Below are 24,349 nucleotides of genomic sequence, written 5' to 3' on the forward strand. Positions count from 1 at the left end.
TGGTTCAGTTAGCTGATTTGGCAAAAACCTAACCCAACAAAAAAGGTGATTAACATTTAGCTGAATTCACTCTGTTAAATAGTTTTCAACCCAGCTGTACAACGGCTAGTGTGGACTTAAGGGAAAGGAGAGAAGGCACAGATCCCACCATAGAGAAGCTCAGGCCGCTGTAGAACAGCGTGTTATTGATGGTACAGTTTCACAACTCACATAAAGTTATCTCAGAGTGCAATGCCACCAAAAGCAGCAATCTCCTGCTCTCAATTATGCTTTTCTGCTAAAAAAAAATGCTGCTGACAAGAGACATAGTTAAACTAATACTGAAGACTTAAATGACAAATACAGTGATATATTGTCTGTAATACCATTAGAGAAAACTTGTTTAAAATGCTATTTTCTATATTTTCACATTAAACTGTACTGATTGCTGACATACGTGGGACAGCAGCACTTTCACAGATTTCCTTGTGCAAAATGTACCAGATTCTAAGTGGTCTATGTATCTTTAAGCAAAGCAAAGCCCTAATTAGACAAATCTCTTGTGCTAGCACAAACACCCTTAACTCTGCACTGGCCTCTGTACAGATAAGTCTTTGCYAATGTACAGATAATTATGAACAGCAGCGTATGTGTGAAAGCAATATGAAAAACATTGAAAGAATGATAAAGAGCACAGCTGACAGCAATAAAACTGGTAAGGACAAAGACTGCTGCTTACATTGAGACCAGAAGGCCTGTGCTCTGATAAGGCCCTAGCTATCACAGAAGATTCATGCTCTGATAACAGGAGGATGCAACAAGGTCACAGCACATTGTGTATACCATTTCTCTTCCTCCTGTCCTAACAGGAAGATAGATGGTAGCCACTGAGCTACCCAAAATAAGGAAGGAAAGACAATGGGTAGCAACCTTGCCTAAGGTTTATGGACGATGAAGCAAACAAGAATCTGAGGCAACAGATCGTATCATAGTAACTCCTGATCGCAGAAGATGTGCCCCAAAAACAAGTCTGTCATCACCAATCCAGGAAGAGATAAGGGACAATAAGGAYTCAATAGAGATAGTACAGACTCAGTAGATAGCATATGCTCTGTGTTGCATTCAAGTGATCCTGGCTATACTACGTAGGAGGCACAACTTTTGGTGCTTGTAAACATTAAAGTATGAGAAGATGTGTATGTGAAACCTATGAAGAAATGAATATGTGGAACCAAAATCATTTTTTTTAATTTAAGTATTGCTTTCCAATTGTGTAACATCTCACATTGAGTTYTGTCAAATTCGTTCAAGCATCCAGGAGAGATCCAAAGGCCAATCTACCTGCTGGTAGCTAGTATCAACCTATTTCCAAATTAGAAACCTAGATGATAACTGGATAGTTACTAATCTATAAAATCAATGACAGCTTCCAACAGCTTGTGCCAATTAATCATTTTTCTAAAAAAAAACAGAATGCTAATTTATTTTTAATTATTATGTATGATAAAATCAGGTGATTTGTAAGGAGAACTTACGATGAAACTGAGAGAGCTGTCATGAGCTACCAAGTCAACACAGCCTAGCTAGTCACAAGACCCAGCAATTAAGAGTCAGAAATACTGGCATTAAAACACCAACTTTTGAGGTTTGCTGCAATCAACTTTATTCTGCTCACTTCTGTCAGCACTTAACTCCCTAGATTGTGGCCTTGCAGGAAACACWGCTCACCAAACACAGTGGAGTAGCACTGCACTCCAGTGCTACATGAGACTACATGCCAGGCCTTTTGGCACCAGCTACCAGGTAGGAGGCTGGCGAGGAATCACAGGACTCCCAAGCAGTACAGAATTATAAACAGAGAGCAGAGTATTAGAAAGAGGGAATTAGAAATAAGGAAGAGTTCTCCAGTAGCAGCTGTGCAGAAGCACTCTGCAGCTGGCATGTTAACCGCCTCAGCATTACAAGAAGTTGCATCAGAAGCCGCTGCCCGGGAGCGCCAGTGGCGGGGCTRCCGCCCATAGGGCACTTAGCACCGACACGCTCCCCACCACAGGCCGCCCGGCACGCCGCCATTTCGCGCAGCACAGCGCAGCCCACCCCAGCGTCCTCGCCGCGCCGCCCCACGTTGCGAGGAGTCTCGCGAGAGCACCCCGCCCTCCCCGGCGCGCGCCCGTTGGCCGGTGACGTCGCGGCGCGTGGGGCGGGGCGGGGCGCCGCTTTGAATTGGCGCGGGACGCGGGCCCGCGCCCGAGGGCCGCCATGGGGACGGTGGAGCCGGCGGCCGAGGCCGCATCGGGCGAGAGGCGAATCGCGGTTCCGCGGCCGCCCTCCATCGAGGAGTTCACCATCGTGAAGCCCATCAGCCGCGGCGCCTTCGGGAAGGTTTACCTGGGCCGCAAGGCGGGGAGGCTCTACGCGGTGAAGGTGAGGGGCCGCCCGCGGGGGAGGGGCGGCCTCCCCTCGCGGGATGACGTCACCTCGCCCCCCGCGCGGGGCGTGGGGGGGCGCGTGCCCCTCCCCCCCTCATCTCGCCGCGCCTCCGCGCGCCCCTCCGCGGCCGTGGGAGCCCCACGGCTGTGGCKGTGGCGGTGGTTAACCCCGTGCCGCGGGCGGCGTCCCGCGGGCCCAGGCTGTCGCCTGCCCTGGGCCTTGGGCCTGGTGCCCCTTCCGCGGCACCGCGCCGAGGGGCGGCCCGGGCCCCGAGCCTCGCCCTGCGCTGAGCCCTTCGCTCGGGCTCCTGGCGGAGCTGCCGCGCCCCTGGCACGAGTCGAGCGCCTGGGGGAGGTGTCGGCCGCCGGGCTGTGCTTGGCTTTCTCTTCGCGTTCCCGTTCGCCTGGAGGTTTTGTTACGGAGGCATCAGGTAGCAACAAGTGCTTTCTGAAGTACCTTAAATGTTGAGGAAAGTGCATCAAAAGCTTTCTAAAGCATCCATAAGCTCTTTGGTTCTTGTCTGTAAATTCGTGTTATAATTGAGTATTTTCAGTTGTAGCGCTGCTGGAATGAATATTCTCGTATTTGCCTGTGAATGAAAAGTCTGTCTCTGAGATGAGATGTACAATAAAAGCAAGTTATAAAAACCATTTTGTTAAGTATACATTAAAACAAACTGCTAGATTTTCCCCGTGTATACACGAAAGATTAAAAGCCTGATTACAACCCGTTCTAAGCTATATTGGTCGGTAAAACTTTACCAATGTTATGTGTAAACTTGACTTTGCAACTGAGTTATAATCAGCTGCTTAGCGCACAAAGAAAAGGAAACATGAAAACAGTCATGCAAAACAAACAGCTCAACATATTAGTGCTTGAAGCTACATTTTTWAACACAATTTTATTTCAAGTATTATGACCTGAAAGCTTTTGTGTTGATAACATTGCAATGAAATTTATGGATTGTACTCAGCTATAGAATTTAACATGTGCTAAATATTTGCACAATTGAGATCAATGTTTATAAAAGTGTGATTCAATACCTTCTGCATAAGTCTTGTTATTTTATTTTTTTTTGTTACTAACTTTGATAATAGGGCTGGCCACTGTGGACTTGGTTTGTTACAGTTTGTGTTGCATATAGAGGTAAATAAACTATATTGCTTTCGCATTGCCATCTATATTGGGACCAAAGATGTCAGACATGGATACACTTCCRATGAATATGCACTGCCTGCTTAAATACATACAAAACGTGCTATTATTTGCATGTTCTGCTCTAAGAATAATACTGAGCAGGCATCAATGAAGCAATTCAATACAGGAACTCATTAATTCAATTAACAGTTTGTTACTGTTTCATAAGTTGCATACATTTGTTGAAACTTCTTCCCAAAGGAAAGAAATGTGCATTGAATGACCTAACAGTAAATTTTAAGCAAAAGCTTGTTTGATTTCTCTGCAAAGTTAGAGATAAAAGGCTAGAATAGTTTAATGGCCATTAATTTAACTTATGAAGAGAGTGCCTTTTTTTTTAAATGAAGTCTTGCACTTGAGTGATGGCTTAATGCTACATGTTTAGTGGTTAAGCCTATGATGTCCTCTGAAGAAATAGAAAGACTTGGTCAGCAACTGTCTCTTTAAGTATTGAATACTTTTTCCTGGTTCCCTGAAGTAGGCATCTTTGAGTATTGTGGATAAGAATCCTGTGGGRCAGTTTAGCTTCAGATTTAGCCTGTGTGATCACAGGAAATGTTGGTAGTGTGATTTCMATTCAGGACTCAATTAGAAGGACCAATGAAAAAAAGTTCTTCAGTAACCTAAGCAAAAAGTGCATTTTGTAATTCTTTGTATAAAGTTCTATCTCCATTATATAACATTTGTGTAGACTTGAAGTATGGAGATAAATGAATTGACTAATGAACTGTAAGTTAGTCTAGAAAACTAATTCACCAGTATAATTGCAGCATGTGTATTTTCAAAACAACTTTTTTTTTGAAGAAAGTAAGTATTGAAAATGGGAATGATAGTTAATGTATATCTACTATTTTTTTTAAGGTGATGAAGAAAGCAGACATGATCAATAAAAACATGGTTCACCAAGTCCAGGCAGAGAGGGATGCATTGGCTCTCAGTAAAAGTCCTTTCATTGTGCACTTATACTACTCACTTCAGTCAGCTAATAATGTCTATTTGGTGAGTAAACAGATAGCTTGTGTGTTTTGTGACAGCATTAAGAACAGAATGCGGAAGAACGTACATGTCTAAAACCATGTTTCTGTGGTGGCAAATGGATGTTCCTTAGTCATTTCTTGTTTCTTCTTTCTTGGAATAGTTGAACAAGTGAAATGTTCCTTTTCTCSTTGCACCTTTGAGATCTTTCCACCTCTGTTCTCTTTAACAGGAGATTCGTTTCTAATAGATAGTCTGATTTAGGACTTTGTGGAAACCGTTGGGAAAACAAAAAAGAAACCATTCTATTCAAGCAGAATCCAAATAACTGAAAGATACTTTGTGGTTTGCTAGTAAGGATTGCTTATTGCCTATACTAAAAATATATTAAYGTAATTGGGTTAGATGACAAGAATATAACCAACTGGCAGAACTAAGGCTAGCCTATACAGAGTTCTGTAGGGTTTGAATGTAGCTTTATAAACTGTCTCCATGCAAAGGCACTGGTGAGTACGGATTAAGACTATCTGCAAAGGGTCTAGCAGAATTTGCCTGGTCTGCTACGAACATACACATTTGTCATCTTGTATAAATGCTGAGACTGAGGTTGATATGCACTCTTACAATGCATTTTGAATGTAAGTGAAGACTTCTTTTCCTGGAATCTCTGTTATTTGCTGCTCGGAAGAGAGGAGGATTTCAGGATGAAGAATTTTTAAAGGAGATGCTTGACTCACATATTTTAAATAGTTCTGTACATCATAATCTAAGTACTGGTGAGTTTCTTGACCGAAAAACCATAAACTCCTTATCGTTGAAAAGTAGATTTTTGAAACCTTTGGGTTTTTTTGTTTGGTAGGGTTTTCTTTCKTTCTTTTTTTTTCCTCTGAGCCATGACTGCTTAGTCCCTTATGCATAATTTTTTTAGACATGCTAAAATAGCGTTACTATTGATTTGACAAGGTAAGACTTTTAAAACTTTGCTCTAAGAGGTTTCACGGAAAATCACCTTTGGACCATTTAATGTGGTGCCATTTGGCTTAGGAGGCTGAAAACAATTTGCATTTAAATTGTGTGTGCATTTACATACATGCATATTGCTAATTCTTTTTAATGATTTCTTCAGCATCCTAAGTGTGTGATTGTTTTCATTGTATTTTTGTTTTTTAATTTGTACCACTTATTTCGTAAAGCTCAGGTCTGGATTTACGGTAAACATTGTAACATGTATAAACATTTGCAAAATAAAATCATTGATAYCTACTTTATACAGATTACAGCTTCATTGGTTTTAGGATACAGGCCTTGTTTCATAGAATTGCTTTGCAAATTATTTTGCATTATAAGGAAATCTTACCTTTCAGAATTTTGAAGCTAACTGAAAAGCAGACTACAGAAAGTAAGCTAGACAAATAATACAAGAATGTAAATTAGGAGAAAGCATTCATTTATCAAAATGAAAGTAGTATTCTTTTAGGAATTAAATAAGCTACCACAAGGAAGCTTCTAATCAACTCTCACTCTTTGAAGTGACACTTTTTGGAGGTGGAAGCTATTTTATAATTTACTTGCAAATGGAAATATATTTTAAAATCATAATTTAAAACACTTGAATGGCAGGTGATGGAATACCTTATTGGTGGAGATGTCAAATCTCTTCTCCATATTTATGGATATTTTGATGAAGAAATGGCTGTAAAGTATATTTCTGAAGTAGCACTGGCTCTTGACTACCTTCACAGGCATGGGATAATCCACAGGTAAAACCTTTTTTTTTTCCTGCAAAGAAGTATGTAGTAGTTTGGTCTTTTTAATCTTCTGGAAATAAAAGACCATATTTATTATAAAATACAGCATGTTTTTTATGTTTATTTTTAGCAGTTCTGCCAAATTGCAAAACATTTAATTCCTGTGGCATGCACGTGGTTCAATATTGGTATGTGCACATTGTGACATGCACATATTCCAAAATACATGGTACAATATTTAGTGCTATATGTGTTTAACTTTTTTGGTATATCCCTCCCTTCTGTTGGCTAAAAGACTTTAATAAAGAGGATGAGATACATTGCTAAGTTTTTGGGACTAAGTGTTTCTGGTTAGATAATTTTCTTAATGTTGCTGATTTGTCTTTTTGCTGATTTTAATTATATCTTCAGGGATTTAAAGCCAGACAATATGCTCATCTCTAATCAAGGCCACATAAAGTTGACGGATTTTGGGCTTTCCAGAGTTACTCTGAACAGAGGTAAGATGCATCAGTATTCTGTTGTTTGTATTTCTTATTTTTCTGTGTCATCTTCTAGTATCTTGAATGTTTTACTTTCTAGTAGCAAACRGAGGCTCCAGTTAAAATAAGTCTCTATGCTGTAGTAATATTGATTACAGTTGGTAATAAGTACAAATAAAGTGCTTGCTGTTTAAGCAACTGCACTGTGCACTTTAAATTGTATTGGATAAAGATGTATGAAAAATGATCTAGGGACATTTCTTTTAAGTGTTACGGATTTCAAAGTTTTCTACAAATTCTGTTAGGAGAAAGTCTGTTAGGAGAAATCAAAGAATGAATGGCTAATCCTGGCAATTTCTTGGTGTACCACTACTTATTTCTGACTTTTGATGCTTGTAGGGTTTTGGGGGCGGGGGAGAGAGTGAGAGGGAGAGAGGGGATTGTTTTTCTTCTCTGACCTTGTGAATATTAGTTTCTAACCTGAATTGGGACTTTGCCAGTGTTAATGCGAGAAACAAGAGGAGGAAGTGAAAGAAATAGTAACGAGCTTTGCCTAACAGAAGGTTATGAATTGCAGCTTTAGCATATGAACATGTCCTATTGTGTTTAAGTAGCAGAAAATGTAGCCGACTTGTCAGATGACTATCTGGTACAGGCAATAGGCTGCAGATCTTGGGGAGAACAGCTGCTTCCTGTCTCCAAACCCTTAGCTGTTTCAGCCCAACTTATGCTGGGCAGCAGAAACTTGGTTTTCTAACAAGCATTAGAGGAACATGGTTTTTCAATGCAGTCAACTAGGGGAATATAGAAATTCAGARTTGTCTATATAGAGAGTTTCTGATTCATGGTTTTAACAGTATAGGGAAAAGTGCTAAGTTTACTATATTTTCTATTATATGCTGCTTTAACTGGTAACTTAGAACAGACTATTAGGTTTATCTCAATATGACAGAAGTAGTTATGAGCCTATTTACTTTCTCTGAGCAAAAGATGGCATCTAAAGTTGAATTTTCACTTATAAAAAGTTCATCTTCAGCTTCTTTCCAAGACATCCTTAGAAAGAGGGCATGCTCTGGACCAAACGTATCATCTTAGCTGATAGGTTATAAGCAGGACTCTCTACCTAARAAGAACCTAAAAACAAACTGATTCCAAAAAAATAAAAATAAAAATTAYCCTGGAAAAGAAGTTGGACTTCTACCATTTTTGAATTTATAAAGTGTGGTTTTTATGCAGGCTATACACCAAGAAATGGCTTTTATTCAATAAAAATGTACAGGAATGTCTTCATTTGCTTTTGGAAGCTTCTTCTGTGTACTTGTTCATTATGTCACTAAACTTTTCTCTTGACCTAACTTAAATATTAGTAAACATCTATGATTTTGCTTTTTTGATTGTAGAARGAAAAACTGATGAGCTTTTTTCCCTTCAATCTGTTTGTAGAGATAAATATGATAGATATCCTCACTACCCCATCAATGGCAAAGCCAAAACAAGACTACTCACGTACTCCTGGGCAACTGTTGTCTCTCATCAGCTCTCTGGGTTTTGTAAGCAATTATTACTTTCTTTGAGAAAACTGAAGGATTGAAATACTTCATTGTCTTAAGTATAGTAATTGTACTGATCGGGTTTTTATTACATCTCTAGTTTCAGCTAATAGAATGTTCTATGATGCATTTTCAGTGCCTTGAAATTCTGGAGAAATTACCTGGGACTATGTTTCAAATCAGTGATTATCAATTGTACTTAACAAAGAAAAAGTTCAGTATATGAGTATGGCTCAGTTCCTATGCATATTTAATAAAGAGTAGAATCATAGAATCAGTAAGTAAGTAGGTAGAACTGCACTTACAATGCTGGATGCTTTGTTCAGGCATCATTATCTTTTTTTTTTAACATATATTTCTTTTTGCTTGATAGTATACTCCTGTTGGAATGAAAATGCCAGGGCCCAATTCACATGGAGCTTCTGATGGTCTGCATGGAGTGGTTTCTCCTGCATCTATYGTCCAAAAGGAAAATACCCCTCTTTCAACAAAATTATTCAAAGCATGTGAGTAAACTGAGTGTAATACCAAGTAACATTCTCAGTTATAAGCTTTATTGTATTTCSTTTTGTTTGATTAACTTGTGTGAACATCTAGGATCACTTGTAAAAGCCAGTGCTTCTATCAATGTCTTGCTGTCTATCAGTACTTCTGTTTTTAAGATCTGTCTTTTTTTCAGCTAGATTACTACTGCCACATCTTGATTTTGAAATGCACAACCCTTTAAGATTCTACAGAAATAGTGACAGTTCTTGGCATACTTTTCTGAAAATAATTTAATAGAGCYACATATGCTTTCATTTATTCTTATTTTCATGCTTTGACATTTCCAAATCAAAATGAAAAAGATAGTTATTGTGTGTTAATACTAATGTCATTTTGAAAGCTCTTGCCAGGTCCCTACCTCAAAAAATGAATGAACTTATTATGCAGGAAAGATGACAAGAGAACAATTACCATATCACACACAGCATTCCATAATTTCATTCAGARTGATAGCTTGACACAGGGTGAAGCTGGATAACGTGTGCTATATATGCTGCTTATTTGGATCAATACTTGAATTTTATTTTTTTTTCTTTTCAAGGTCTTGATAATTCTGCGTTCACCCCAGCGATGCCAGTGAGGAGTTTAACTCCAACTCTACTTCAGTCAAGAAAAAGGTTTGGTACCTCTAGTGCCAGTAGTCAGTCACACACACGTGTGTCCAGTTTGGAATCAGAATGCTGCAGCAGCCCCAGGTGGGAGAAAGATGTAGAGGTCAGGATTGCTTCTTTTTTTTCCACTACTAATTAAAATGACCTTGTCCTTTTATATGTGCTGTATGCAAATCTTCTTTACTTTTCCTATGTGTTGCAAATGTAGAGAAGTCCAGCTATAGGAAAAGAACTGATASTAATCCTTATTGAGTAGGAGTATTTTGGATCAAACTACTATTACCTTTCTTCTTCCACCCTGCCAAGGAGGAAGGGGGAAAAATAGTAATCCTGTGCAATATAAGAGCAAATGCCATCTAGCCCCCAGGAAAGGGGTAGAAGGGAAGACTACTCCTGGGTTTAGTCCTGTGCTCCACAAGGCAGGCAGTGCTGGGAGCACTGGCTCTCTGGAAGCTTRCGTTATATCTATAGCTTTATTAGCCCAGCATGCAGACAGGAAAACCCTTTAAGAATGCAGCAATTGGAAAGAATTTATACATACATACATATGTATATAGGTATATAACTATATATATATAAATAAAACTTAAACATTGCTTTTCCTAGCTGGTAGCAGACTGAAATGTGTAGTTTTTTTAATATTTGTATTGCTGAAGGTTTTTGTAGCAATTAACCTAGCATATGTAATTAGTGATAACTGATTTAAATACCTTCTACAATTTTAAACTATTAATGAAATTCTATATAGGCAAATGTAGAAGACCTAAAGGAAAATGTTGCCTTTCTATTTAGCTGTTTGTCACTATTCCTATTTAGCTCACAAAACAGAATTTATATATAAATCTATTTGCAATTCTTCAGCTGTTCACTTTCCAAGGCGTTGCTTTTACTATTGTGCTACAAAAGCTAGCAGTAAAATCAAAATTTCCTTTTGCCACCTCCAAAGTGTAACATACCACAAGGTAGTATGGTTTAGTTTAACTTCTTAGTATGAAATGATAAGGTAGTATGGTTTAGTTTAACTTCTCAGTATGAAATGATAAAATCTTCCTCTTTAAGCTTTTAAAAATACTGAGCTTTCTGTTTTATTCAAGGAAGTTTGTATTTCATGTCCTAAGAAGTCAAATTATCAAAGTTGCTCCCTAATTTAATTTTTCTATTTTTTTGGGATGCATCATTTATTRCGTTTATCACTACTGCTTAGAAATAATAAATAATGTTTGCTAACATTCAATTATGTATTGAAACAGAAAGAAGGTATTTTCAAGGGCATATTTCTGTAAAGTTGTGATCATATTTTTCTTGATACTCAACTTCTAATGTGCTTATTTGCAGCAAACTGAAGATGAACTGTGTTCTACAACAGGCAAAACAAATAACAGCGAGTCAGCTCTCCTTTCTAATGTACAATTACTGAATGGCAAAGATATTAAAGAATTAAAGAAAAAAGAACTTGAGTCGGCCATTTCTCCCATCAGTAGCAATGATTCTGGCAGCAGGCAGAAGTTAGAAATTGAACGTTCTGATGTGATGGGTACTCCTGTAACTGCACTGGATGTGAAAGGCATAGTCAGAAAATGTCTCTCTGAAAGTAAGACTTGGGAAGAAAAACTTACTGCAAATAAAAGGGATGAGACTAATGAGACAGYAGAAACTTCCAGTAACCAGCAGTCACCTTCATGGTTGAATGATCCTATCAAGCCTACCAAAGAGGAAGAAATTCTTGAAAAAACAGGTGTGAAAAGAAGCTTTGAACTAGTTGATACTAGTCCTTGTCAGCAACTTAACTATGTTAAAAAAAGCAATGCAGAATATAAACGTGGCTGTCAAATCTTAGAATTTCAAGTAAACSAAAGGACAGGTTTGACAACAGAAATTCAATCCTTAATGCTTTGTAGTGATAAGTGCCTACATGACACCTGCAAAAGCAAGGAACAAGTTAAGGGTTATATTAGCAAGCAGCAAAAAGTAGATAAATCAGTTACTCCAGTAATAGCTAAAAATCTTATGTGTGACCTGGATGCAGACTATGACAAGGATGATAAAAAGGAGTATATGAACTCAAGTTTCTTAGGCACTGATGATGACAAGCYTCTTGGAGTCCTTAGTGCGGACTCTGACTTATCCTTTCCTGAAATCTCTGTTACAGAGAGCCATTTAGAAAAGCAGCTCTTAGATTTGGATAAAAGTGTTAAAGACCTCTCCTTTGAAGAACTAAAACCTGAAGACATGCTGATAACATCACCAAACTCCCGAGATCCTTCTCAAAATGGAGAAGAGCATGTTGTCCARGACTGCAAGTTGTTACATCATGCACAGGATAACAACCAAAAACATGCGGTAGAAACTTACCTTGACACAGTATCTTCCCCTTCAGAAAAGATAATGCAAACAATGAACCTCTTCAAAAAAAATGCTGTTGTTTTTCGAAGTTACAACAGTCAGATTAATGTATCCAATGCATCTGAGCCATGTAGTATGGCTTCCGTGGATATAATGGATCTTTCACCTGCTTGTAGTGAATCYTACCCAACAGCTATTACTCCATCACAGAAAGGAAGACCACATAGGGTATATCAGGTCTGTAATGACATACAGAAATTGTCTGAGTGTACATTAGGTATTAGGGATGTGAAATTACTCTCTTGCTTGGYAACTTAAGAAAAGTCAAAGTAGTTGGAGGTAACCTGTCAAAGATGACTTGCACTTGCACAAAGATGACAGACTTGGGCTTATTGCAGTTGTGTGGCCAAAGTGATTGCTTCAGTAAGAGCTTAGCGATAACTGCATGTCCACTGTTTGTGTTTGGTCCAGTGAGCATTGTCCTAGTCTGTCTCGCACAGAAGTCCTGTGCTTTTACTGTGAACAGGTAAAGAAACTTTGTTGTTTTGTCACAACCTGCCTCTGTAGTAGTGTGGTACTTCCAGTGAGTTGTTTTAAGTTTTCAGCTGTAATGGAATGTCTCTRACTTTTCCTGATCCCCCAATGCAGTCTGTGAAAGCTGTTGAGTTGCTGGTAACTTCTGCCTGCTATTTTTCTTTCCWTCTGGGTAGAACTGATGTCATGGTGTGTACTATCAAGTGCTGATTACAAGCATATTATGAAGACTGATGCAAGCAGTAACAGCTGCCTGCAAGTTATAAGGATTGCTTTGATTGTGTTAATCCTGTTAATAGTAAATAAAATCCTGCTGTCTTAACTTAAAATAAATTAGACCTCTAGATGTGGAAAAGGTGTGAATATACTTTTCAATCCATGCCTACTGTTCTATTTTAGTATAGTTTTATAAAACCTTTGAGTTACTTAAGTTTGAGTTGCAGGATTTAAAGCTTTTAGAAAGAATTCTAAAAATACTTATTAGTGAGTAAATGAATAATTTGGTGTACCAAAAAGGATCACACATAGCAGTATTTGGGARAATGTCTCTTTTCTTCTGCTGTCCTTGTCTCAATTGCTTGTTTATATTCACCATAAAATTTTACTGACAACAAAACTTGTGTTCAGCTGAAACGGAGTCAGGATAATAGGCACTTCATGTTCTGTTAAATAGATAAATAACTGATGATCTTAAGTATGTAAAAGAACTATCCTCTTATTCAAGTCCAAAGTTCAAAATATTCGAGTGTCACAAAATACATAATCACCTAGCATGATGCTATTTACTATTTTACTAGTAGATTCTGTAGCGTGTATGGAATAGTGATAACACACTGAACTGCTTAATTGAAAACAAAGTGGGAAACCAAATTGTACCAGATACATTGAAATTGAGGGTATATTGAAAAATAAAGAATGAAAGTAACCGCCAAATACTTTAGTAGCATCTTTAGGTCTTAGCAGAAAATCCTTCATTGCAGTGAGCCTATTAACTGCAAGAATTTATTGATCTATTTGCAAGTTTGCCTATGTTGTCTTCTGATTTTGTCCCTGATTACTTTCTGAGGGCCTGTGTAGATGTAAACAGTAACATAATTATAACTTGGGCAGAATTTCATCAACAGCTATTATGCAACTCCTAGAATACAGCKTAAACAACATAAAGCTCATTCAAATTCTGTTTAGTATATATGGCATGCAATAAAAAAAATATTCAGGTTTCTTATTTTACAGTCATAGTTTGCCATATATACTTACTTTATATTGAGAACTTGATGCTAAAATTAGATGCTAGTCTATTTTGACATTCCTTTTAGCAAATAAGTTTTTTTTTCCAGATTCCAAGTTTGAAGGGAATGGTGTGTGTGTGGTTTTTTTTTTGTTTTTTTTTTAAGATATTACTTGTGAATTTGACATAGGCATTATTTACCTTCAAGATGATATAAAGATGGAATCATAATTCACACATGCTTGGAAATGTAAATTTTGTAGTATGTCCTTGACTTAGACTGAAGTCTCAACTGTTATTATACCATCACTGAACGTAGGCATGGGAGTGGGGAATCTGGTTTGGTTTGACATCTGAAGGTTTTTTTTTTTTTTTTTTTTTTTTTTGCATACTTGAAGACACCTCATCAGGGAGATGCTGACACACCATACAGGACTCCAAAGAGTGTAAGAAGAGGAGCTGCCCCAGTAGAAGGTGAACGCATCCTAGGGACTCCAGACTATCTGGCACCTGAGCTGCTTTTGACGAAGCCTCATGGTAAGGAAAACAAACCAGAGTTTTATAAATACTTGAAGGGTGACTGGTGCTTACATATCTAAATGTCTTTAGAGTACTAAAAACATCAGTTAGAATGATAGTGATTTTTTAAAAAAATRTCTAGTGCTTTGTGTTTGCCAATATTGATATGTGTTTGCCTCAGCAGCTCCTTGCATTTTATTTTTTTCCCCATAATCAGAGGCTTGAACTATCTGACACAGATTTGCCTGCTGCTAATTTAATGAATCAGAAGCTGTACTTAGGCAGCCTAAGACCTGTATATGGCTTCAGAATCACAGCTTTGTTATCCTGTGTATGCTTGGACTTTTTTTCTTAATTTAGTCAAATTTCGTGTGAAAGGATTATGCTTCCAATTATTCTCAAAATGTATTCCACATTTATTGATATTGAAGTGCAATGTACAGTCATCTCAGTTTACAAAATGGAAAAAATCAGTTATTCTTGAAATAAGTGATTTTATGAAACACGTCTATTAAGTATTGTGACAGGATCTTTTATTTAAGTAGACAATGGTAGCAATTGAACATTTCTTGGAAAAATAACCCTAAAGTACGTACATTCCTTTATTTCTGCATTAAAAACTCCACTGAGGTCAACAAGAAGACTGAGATATTTTCCTGCTAATTTKCACGAGCCTTAAAAATCAGTGCATCCCTGAGTAAGTTTGTACTTATCACACTTTATTTCCRTCACAAAAAACATACTTCTAGATTTTCTGTATTTTGTAAAGGTAATAAATAGTCTTAAAATTATGTTGATATTAGTGAATCCTGATTGAGAAATTGAATAATCACTAATCTGTGGATTATATAGAGAGCTCTGCTGTGTATAACTAACCTACATTAACTAAAATTGTGTTAATATTTTTTTAACAATTTGAATGTAACGACTAAAATTATTAAACATTTATTGTTTTGCAATTTCATTAAGGAATCTTGGTTATTTGGCAGACATTAAAACTTGTTAACACGTTGTAGATGTAATCATTTCTATATAGAGAATGAGAAACCTAGTTGCAAAATGTTTTTCACACAATTATTAAATATTTTCAAGATTTAAGTGAAAACTTCAAAGGATCTGGAGTTTCATTTGAACAAAGACAAATCTCATTACCTTCAGCAAAGCCAGGATTTTCTGAACTTGAAATTGAAATCTTTTCTTTGCTAAATATGTTTGGTGTCATTAACCTGTTTGTAAATGTAGCTGTAATCTTAAAATAGTTTTGTGACATTCCTAGAATTTATTCCTGTTTGTAATTTATATTTAACAATAACATTTTACTGTTGAGCTACTAGCTTAAAAGTCTACATTCCTATGCCTTCAATCAGAGAATTGTACCCATTTACCAGTGTTTAGATTTGTTAGGTTATTTGCAACAAGTGCAATGTATGTATTTCACTGTCTTTTCATATGTGGGAACTCTGACCTCTGAGTTTGCTTTGTACTGTACAGAAAAGGAGTGTTCAGCAAAASTATGAACAGTCAAAGTGTAATTAGATCACAATTTCCAAGGAAAATGTTTGACTAACGGTATTTCTGTATATAGAAAGATATGCCCAGTACGCACTCCGCATAATGTGATGCTTCCAAAATCCAGGAAACTTCAATATCACTGTGACTGTGCTAAGTTTATACTTCAGGAGAAAAGTCAGCACATGCTTTTCTTGGTAACTTTCTGTAAAAGGAAATAATCCAGAGACTTTTTTTTCTCATTGCTCCCTTTCACTTTCATACAGTCAGTCTGAGTTAGTTCATATGTGGCAAAGATGATTCAGATGTTCAAGACCCTATATTTCTGTTTCTTGCTTTGGATTAACCGATATGATTTTGCAGGGATATGGTAGGATTTAGTGTAATTTTTTAGTTAGACTTTGAGAAGCTAGACTTCAGTTAGACTTTGGGAAAATTTCTGCTAAAACCTGTTTTAGTACTTTGTTCAGAGCTGTGATTATCTTAGACTTTGCTAAAGTTGAGAATATTTTATCTGAATATCCAAGTACATCTAATAACAGTGGATGTRACCTCACTGCTTTGATATGCCTAGCTTGGTGAAGGGTTCTTACTGCTGTTAAAAGTTGCTTAAAAGTGTATTGGATTATTTTAGTTACAGTTGTATAGTTCAGTTTTCAGACATTCATTGATTTCATCAAATGGGCTTTTGGAAATGACTGAAAACATTTGCTTTTCTAACTTTAGGTGACTTGAAAGATTTTTTTAAAATATTTCTATAATAAACCCTTGAACAAAATTACACTTGAATTATGTTTTAAAAAGAGTCATTCATTATTTATACAGAGGAGTGGGCATGGCTTTAAGATGCAGAAGGCTAAGAATGCATGCAGTGGTGTTTGGGATTGCTTTGCAGGCTTGTTTATAAGTAAATTAATAAGATTTGGCAAAAACTGGAACCTGAAAAAACAAAGCTATTTAACAAAGGAGAGAAAACCAACAACTGCATGTTGTGACTACAGTAAATACACTAATCAACTTTAGTGCAAGGGAAAGTAATGCCAGTTTCTCACATACTGGCTTGTCTCTGCAAGCTGTCTTCAAGATTTTAACATAAATTTAGATGAAAGAAAATAAAGTTCAGTAGTTTGAATTCTTGGAGTCTTCTCAGAGAACTGAGAGAAAGGTATGGGATTAAAACATGGTGCATTCATCCGAACTCTAGAGCAGTTGTGAAGGGTAACTGCTTACTGTAACGAAACAACCCCTTTAAGAAGACAGTTTCTATATTCTTTGTGACAGGAGCTGGTAATTTGATTGTTCTTAACTCCCTTGTTTTTATTAGTAAACTAGTAAACTCTAAACTCATAATGAATAAAGGAGCAGACTAGAGAGGGGAAAAGAAAGCTCTTAATATAGCTTTAATCTTCTGCATGATTAAGTACATGTTACTTTTTCTCTTCTTTAATTACCAAGAATTTTTGCAGAATTTAAACATTTTTCAATTTCTGCCATGCTTAATGTTCAAATGCTTGCAAATATTATTATGTATGACAAATATGAAGTTTATTAAGCAACTTTGTTTTATTGTAATGGCCTGGATTTCTCCTATCCAGGTTCTGCTGTAGACTGGTGGGCTCTTGGAGTTTGTCTGTTTGAATTTCTGACTGGAATTCCACCTTTTAATGATGAAACCYCAACACAGGTCTTCCAGAATATTTTGAAAAGAGGTAATCTGTTTCAGTAATTGGAGGAAGCATCTTTATAATGAAGTCTGTTGTGTGGTTTGAATTACTGACTCATTTGCATCTTTGTCCATAGATATTCCCTGGCCTGAAGGTGAAGAAAAACTGTCTGATAATGCCCAAAATGCAATAGATATTCTTTTAACGATTGACAGTAGTAAGAGAGCTGGACTAAAGGGTTAGTATTGAACTTATTTCTTGTGTTCTTTGCACTTTGAAAATTTCTAAGTGTTCTCCTCCTAAAACTTAGATTAATCAATTTTAATGCCTATTTAGGGCTATATAGGCCATATATAGTGTCAGTACACTTAGCAAGTCATTGTATTTGCTGTATTTCTTGTGACAAGGTTTTACTTTCTTCTTTCAGAATGTCAGATATTGAACTTTACCTTAACACTTCTTTGCTATGAATGTTTAGTCTTTGACATCTGACATACCAAGGTTAACTCTGTTAACCACTCTTGTAACAGACACTTGAGGCATGTTGGCATAACTAATTTTAGGCATATAATCAAGGTCTCTGTAGCTTGGAAAAGGAAGTCTCCCACAGAGGACAATTCAAAGGAACTATTTTAGGAATCTGCCTCTCTACACTGAATGTATAGAGAACACGGAATTAAACAGTGGGAATACTTTAGAAAGTGTACATACATGTTTTTCCCTTGTAGAGGGACTCCCTGGCTATCATAATAGAGACTATATTTCATGAAGATTAATARCATAGGAGGAAATTTACTGTGTGAGATGCTTTGGAAAAACAGGGAGAAATCTTAAATAGAAAATTTTGCCTGAGAGATCATTAGACAAGGGAATTATTATGCAAGTGATTACTCATAAAGAGATCAAAGGCTAGAAGATGAAACTAGGCCAAATCAAATTAGAGAAGGTACAGATTTGTAAGTGCCGCTCATGATGTCAGTGGGGAATTCTTTGGCTTTTTAATGTCTCTCTAAAAGCACATGATGTCTTAGTTTGAGGATATGTTAGTTAAATGCAATAGTAAGGGCAATAACTTCTGTAATAGGGGGAAAATCTAATTGCCTATGATTCTATGTGAGAAATTAGATGACATAATGATATCCTGTCTGAAGTTTTAGGAAATTGGTTCTTTGTCAGGACCTATAACTTAACTGATCTCCTTATTTGATTTGTAGCCCATTGAGGTGAAGTTGGATGAGTTTGTTTCAGGACAGCCATTAGGTTTTTTCCACTGTAATTGAGTCTCTRTCACATTGTTCATCCTTGTCTCCCCCGACCCTTGAACACACATGTGGATGCATATTCTTGCTCTCTTTCTCCAGCACGAAGTCTAAGTTGCTGAGAAACTTGTCACGTTCTGGTGGTGTGCTTCTGTTGGCTGTTTATGTCCACATAACAGAAGTTTACAAGCAGCAGTTTGCAGAGAACATTTGTTCTCAAGAGTTTTTTGACAGACATAGACAGGAGCTGATTGCCAGCTGTGGCACAGATCAATACTTTGTAAAAGAAGATGCAATCTGCTCATCTTTTAGTTGAAGACAGCTTTCAGTACTGGRAAATTCTTATTTTAAGTGCAGAACTGCAGTGTAGGCATACGSTGGATGCATGCATTGTATTCTGTTGCATGTATAGTAGTTAAAAATATTACAAGGAGTTAGAAGGCTAACCCTCTGCTTTCTTGTCTTTTGCCCGAAATGTTAATGTTGCATTAGATTTTTTTTTTGACCAGGAAATGTAAAAATGATAAACAAGTTCTAATGTCTTAGAATTCCAATTTGTAGTGACTTTCTTGGACCAACTTCTGTGCACCTTTGCATGTAATTCTTGCCCTTCCTATTATTCTTTTCAGTTAGCTTCTAGTTTCTGTGTTGTAGGTGATAAAAGCATAGGCCTTTATCCCACTCAGCTGAAATTTTGCTTTCTTGAATTCAATCAAAGCAGCAAAGCAACTTTCATTATGGAATGATGTTTCATGATCAGAAATCAGGTCATTGCATGCTACGTACCAGGAAATTCTGGTCAAAATGGACAGGACAGGGAAGTTCTGGAGTCAAAAGCTTACAGCTTGGTTGGTTATCCTGACTCCAGTAGCTGGGAAAGCAGAACCTGATGGTCTGTGGTAGTTTGACCGTAAGTGGTTTTTAACGTTTGTGCCTGGTGGTAGGAAAGGGAATGATTTTAGAACCTATACAAAGCTGATGGAATGGTCTGGCTAGCAAAGGGCAGGTGGCCTGGATGGAGGAGGGTTGCAGTGACTTCTGTATGTTCTCACTCAACCCAGGATTTTGACAAAAACTACAAACCAACTTTAAATATCTGTGGTGCCTAATCATGAAAAATGTTTTTCTATGACAGCCCCTAGGTACCTCTGATCGAGTGAGTTACGTAGAACAGGATCTCCAGCTGGGGGAAGAAAGTTAGTTGGTACGACAATAGCTTGATCTCACTGACATTGGGGATGGTTACAACCTAATTGCAGTTGGGCTTGGGCTTTCCAAAAATGCAAAACAGAACAAAACAAATGACAATTTTTCATCAAGTGAATAATGTGACTGTGGGGCTTGGACAGAAGGAAACTCCTAATGCTTGTATAAACTTCTGTTTCAGAACTGAAACATCATCCCCTCTTTTGTGGTGTAGACTGGGATAATCTACAGCATCAAACTATGCCTTTTATACCACAGCCAGATGATGAAACTGATACTTCTTATTTTGAAGCTAGGAATAACGCTCAGCACCTGACTGTGTCTGGATTTAGCTTATAGCATCAAGATAAGTGAAATTGCTCCATGATTTTTGCACACTTACAGGTTGTCCAATAACACTAGTTTGGTTTTACTAAGTTTTTTGCCAAATTTAGAGTGTTCTAAGTGATCAACCTGCTTTTATTATTATTTCCTTTATTCTATAGTGAAACTACTGTACAAAACTTAGTTGGTATCAAGTGCCTTTATGCTACTTTTTATCTCACTTACTGCACCTTACTGAGAGGCCGGAGTGTTATATTTCTTAGTTAATAACACTATATTTGGTAAGATATTGTTCTTTTGTTTTCAAGTGATGTGTAACCAGTTAGGAGGTGGGGAACTATTTTATTTTAAATGTAATGGGGAAAGGACGTACATGCATGCCAATTGCTTTAAATACAACTTACCTACCTGTGGTTCAATGTAATCTCATTTGGGAATAGTCCTTTGGAACCAATTTGAGTATATATCCCTTGTGCAAAACTGATATTCCCATTCATGACAGGAAACGAAAGTCTTAACACTGTTGAAACATTTTACTTCTGTTTATTTTATTCCCAGAAGGGTTAAGACAGTCAGTGTTGTTCAAAGTTAACTCAGCAGTACGTGTCCTATCAGTGTTGTGAAGATAGTCAATAGTTCTACTGCTTGTCATTCTTTCTTARACAAATGGGGTAAGGAAATAGAACTTGGGTCAGTTCTATTAATTAGTCAAATGCTTTGTTGAAATTGTATTGTAATCACTTAAAACATGCTGTAGGAGGATAGAGTTGAGCAGCACACATTTTAGCAATTATTTGTTTTAAATAGAAAACACTGATTATGTGTGTTTGCATTCTTTCTTATGTTAGAAAACAAAAAATCACCTGAGTGTTGGCTATTAAGCAAAGTATTACTGATAATGAAGCTGCTAAATATTAAAGACTATAATGTATTGCAAGTTAACAGACTATTGTATTATAAATTCACAACCAGATTTTAGATTTCACTAGAACTTGAGTTAAATTTTTCAGTATTATACTTTCTAATTAGGGGGAAAATGGCTTTAAGTATACTTCAAAAATGTTAACATAAGAAAATTTGCATGGGGGCTAGATTTTAAGTATTTGTTGTAGCTAATACTGATTAAATTAATCTTCCTGTAATAGTTTTTTTCCTGCATAGGTATCTTTCTCAGCTGGCTTACTGAAGATTATTTTTCAGGTTTGTACTTGTTAGTTAAAAGATCACTCGTGCTGGATGGTGGTGCTAGCCCCAGTGGCTTTATGCCAGAAGTCTAGCATTTTGCTTGTGACTTTTGCCAACTGACTTTTCAGATTGTTTTGTGAATTGACATTTCATGGCCATAGGAATGAGCTGTCCCTTCACTGCCCAGCTTCCTGGAGCACCAGGTTTAGTGAATGGAATTCTGAATAAACAGATATCTAAGAAACAATCAGGAAGGGAGCGGAAAAAAACCTAAGATTTCTTAAAAGAGACAAAAGAGAGCTGATTATTAACAGTTCAAAATGCTTGTGTTATTGTGTATGTTGACCTAGAGCCAGGATTAATCATACTGAAATAGAATTTTAGAAAGTTGYAAGACATTTGTGACTTTTACTCCCTTCACTAAGGGCTTCAGTTTCTGAAAACTTCTGAACTTACTGAATTTAATGCTACATGAAAAAAATGAGTAAAGAATTGCATGTAATATATTACTGAACATGATCAATAGAAGACTAATTTTCCAGATATGAACAGAAGTTCTTTAGCATAACTTTGTATTAAAAATACAGTCTTCTCCTTTATGTACTTTGGAGTGTATTGAACTCCAACGAAAAATAATCCTTTAATTGAAATAATTACTGGTAATTTTAGGCAATTCATTTTTGTATTTGTAGCAGTGTTCCTTAGAAGAAAGACTAGTCTTAAAAGAATGTCAGTTTCACACTAAGAAAAAATCCTCTATAAAAACATGCTAGGAARTGATGTAAATATAACACTGAAACTGCTGTGTTCAGTAGCTTACAGGTGATTACAACATTTCTCATTTTTGCAGTATAATACATTCACATTTATGATTAAGAATTTTTTTCAAGAAGTTAGTGGCTATCTGTCTTCAAAATGTCAGACTACTGCAATTATTTTTTTCTTAATCAGCTCTGAGGATCAAGCCAGCCTTTATTTATAACTTTTTTAAGCCATCACAATGAACTATAGAGCTACTTAAAGGTCTGATTTTAAGTAATTTAAATATTTTTAAGTAATCTAATGCTAACATAGTTACATAGAACTAGAGATGAAAGTATACTGAAACATTAGGCAGAAAAAATCATCTTATTTAGTTCTAAAACCCTCAAACCTTCCAGAAAATCATGGTTCCTTTACCATAGTTTTATGATATAATACAAAAACAAATACTACAGATTACATATATAAGTCAGCTGCCCCATCAGAATGTCTAATGTGAACTAATGTAAACTGTTACCATTGTAGCATGAGTATGCTGCTGTCTATGGCTGACTTTGGTTAAATTTTGCACAATTAGCACTGAAGACTTATACCCCATTCTATTCAATATCTCATTTTTATCCAGATGATAGCAAACATAGAGTTTAGTATAACACGTTGATTTTTTTTTCCCTAAAAATGTGTCCTGGCTTTATTTTTCAACATAGTTTGTCTCAAAAAGCCTTCTTGTTAACTCAGATGGGGGAAAAATAGGGTATTGATGCTCAACTTGAAAGACAATATTGGGAAAAGTACCAAAAAAATTTCAAATGTAGTAGCTAAAGATGATTAAAACTGCTTCCTGTTAGTAACCAACTACAGCTGTGGAATATCACTTGGCAGCCAGCTGTGACCTGTTTTGTTTTTTGAAGGCCTGGGCTTCTCTTCATGTGCATAACCTACATATAAACACTGCAGCATCCACATTCTCCTAAGGAGCTAGGATAGGGTTTTATCTGCTGTTGTCTGGGCAGAAGTGTGCTAAAAACAAGATCAGTAAATGTCATGCTTCCTTATACAGCAATAGCTGTCTTGGCCAACTGTCACTACCTCTAACTTGCTGTTACACTTGCCTACATGTTGCACAATGTTTGGAGCTGAACATGCTGAAATGTTGATGTGTTCTTGAGCTAGTAGGTTCCAGTCTCAGTATGATCACTCTTCCCATAAACTATTCTTTTGCTGTCTGTTAGCTTTTCTAAAAATATGCACCCTGTCCTATATGAAATAAATAAATGTTGCAGTCTTGCCATAGCCTACTGCTGTATTCTTGAATTACTATTAGGTCACCARTGTTGTGTTTTTTTGTTTGTTTTTTTCTTTTTGACCCTACCTTAATTTAAACATTTTATTCTGTAATTGAGGGGAAAAAAATATACTGTTCTTTCCCTAAGGAAGGATTCCAATTATAGATAAGGAAATACTATTAAAATAGAAACAAAGTTTTTACTGTGCAGTGTGTGAGCATCTTATCTAAAGCAATCAGATTGTAGAGAAAGAATGACAGACTTTCTGACAGTTTCTGAATTTTACGGGCTGAGCTTGCAGAGCTCCTCTAATGAACTCAGGGGTATTATCTACCTGTACTAGTATCTCTTCAAAACTCTTCCTGTTGTACACAGATCAAATTTTCTCGGTGTAATACTGTACGCTGTAAGTATCACTATCTCTGCTTTTTCAAGTCAGTAATAGTGTAAACATGGTGATCACAAAATAATGAGGGAAGGATATGTAGAACCCAAGTAAGGATAAGGAAGTGCTTGCCCCTTTTGCTGTTTGTTAAGGAATAAAAAGCAGCTGTGTCTGTTGCAGCTTTCCTTCTCCAAAGATGCTTACTGAAGTTCATTTTTCTAAGCTTTTTCCTTGTATCACAGACCTGTAGGCACTTAGATCAGGCTTGTTCTCCACCCTCTGCAATCCTTATTACAAGCTATGCTTGCATGTTAGGGGAGGAGGTAATCCCTGCTGCAGCTCTGCCTCTCTGCAGTTACTAGAACATGTCACATGCTAGTGGCTCCATCTCCTGTAGCACTTCAGTGCTGCAGTAAGATGAGCAGGAGGGAGGAAGAGCTCGTGCTCAGAACCAAACAGGTGCCCCCCCCACCACACACACACACACCTCAGACTAGCTATGTTCCAGTTCCCTGAACTGAAAACCCATGAGCAGTGGCAGGGTCTTCCATATGGCTTCATCCAAAGCAAATCTAGATTATTTTGAGATGAAATTTGATTCACTGAATGAAATTAGCTGCAGATAGA

General features: G+C 36.8%; 1 protein-coding gene across 2 annotated transcripts; it reads left to right on the plus strand.

Annotated features, from left to right (window-relative positions):
- The first annotated feature begins 2,170 nt into the window (after positions 1 to 2,170).
- On the plus strand, positions 2,171 to 23,344 carry MASTL (microtubule associated serine/threonine kinase like). 2 transcript variants are annotated; one of them, XM_085318298.1, is made up of 12 exons: positions 2,171 to 2,403; positions 4,468 to 4,605; positions 6,202 to 6,341; positions 6,741 to 6,829; positions 8,255 to 8,361; positions 8,735 to 8,867; positions 9,449 to 9,621; positions 10,854 to 12,098; positions 14,022 to 14,160; positions 17,247 to 17,360; positions 17,452 to 17,553; positions 19,962 to 23,344. In XM_085318298.1, the coding sequence occupies exons 1-12, from the start codon at positions 2,239 to 2,241 to the stop codon at positions 20,117 to 20,119; spliced, it is 2,703 nt and encodes a 900-aa protein (XP_085174424.1). In that variant the 5' UTR covers positions 2,171 to 2,238; the 3' UTR covers positions 20,120 to 23,344. The 2 variants fall into 2 exon arrangements, with proteins under 2 accessions (XP_085174424.1, XP_085174425.1); XM_085318299.1 differs by lacking the exons at positions 2,171 to 2,403; positions 6,202 to 6,341 and having other exon boundaries at positions 4,536 to 4,605.
- Positions 23,345 to 24,349: the final 1,005 nt, after the last annotated feature.

This window comes from Rhea americana, unplaced genomic scaffold (genome assembly GCF_003343005.1).
Source record: "Rhea americana isolate MKP2758 unplaced genomic scaffold, rheAme1 scaffold_53, whole genome shotgun sequence".
Taxonomy (NCBI): Eukaryota; Metazoa; Chordata; class Aves; order Rheiformes; family Rheidae; genus Rhea; species Rhea americana.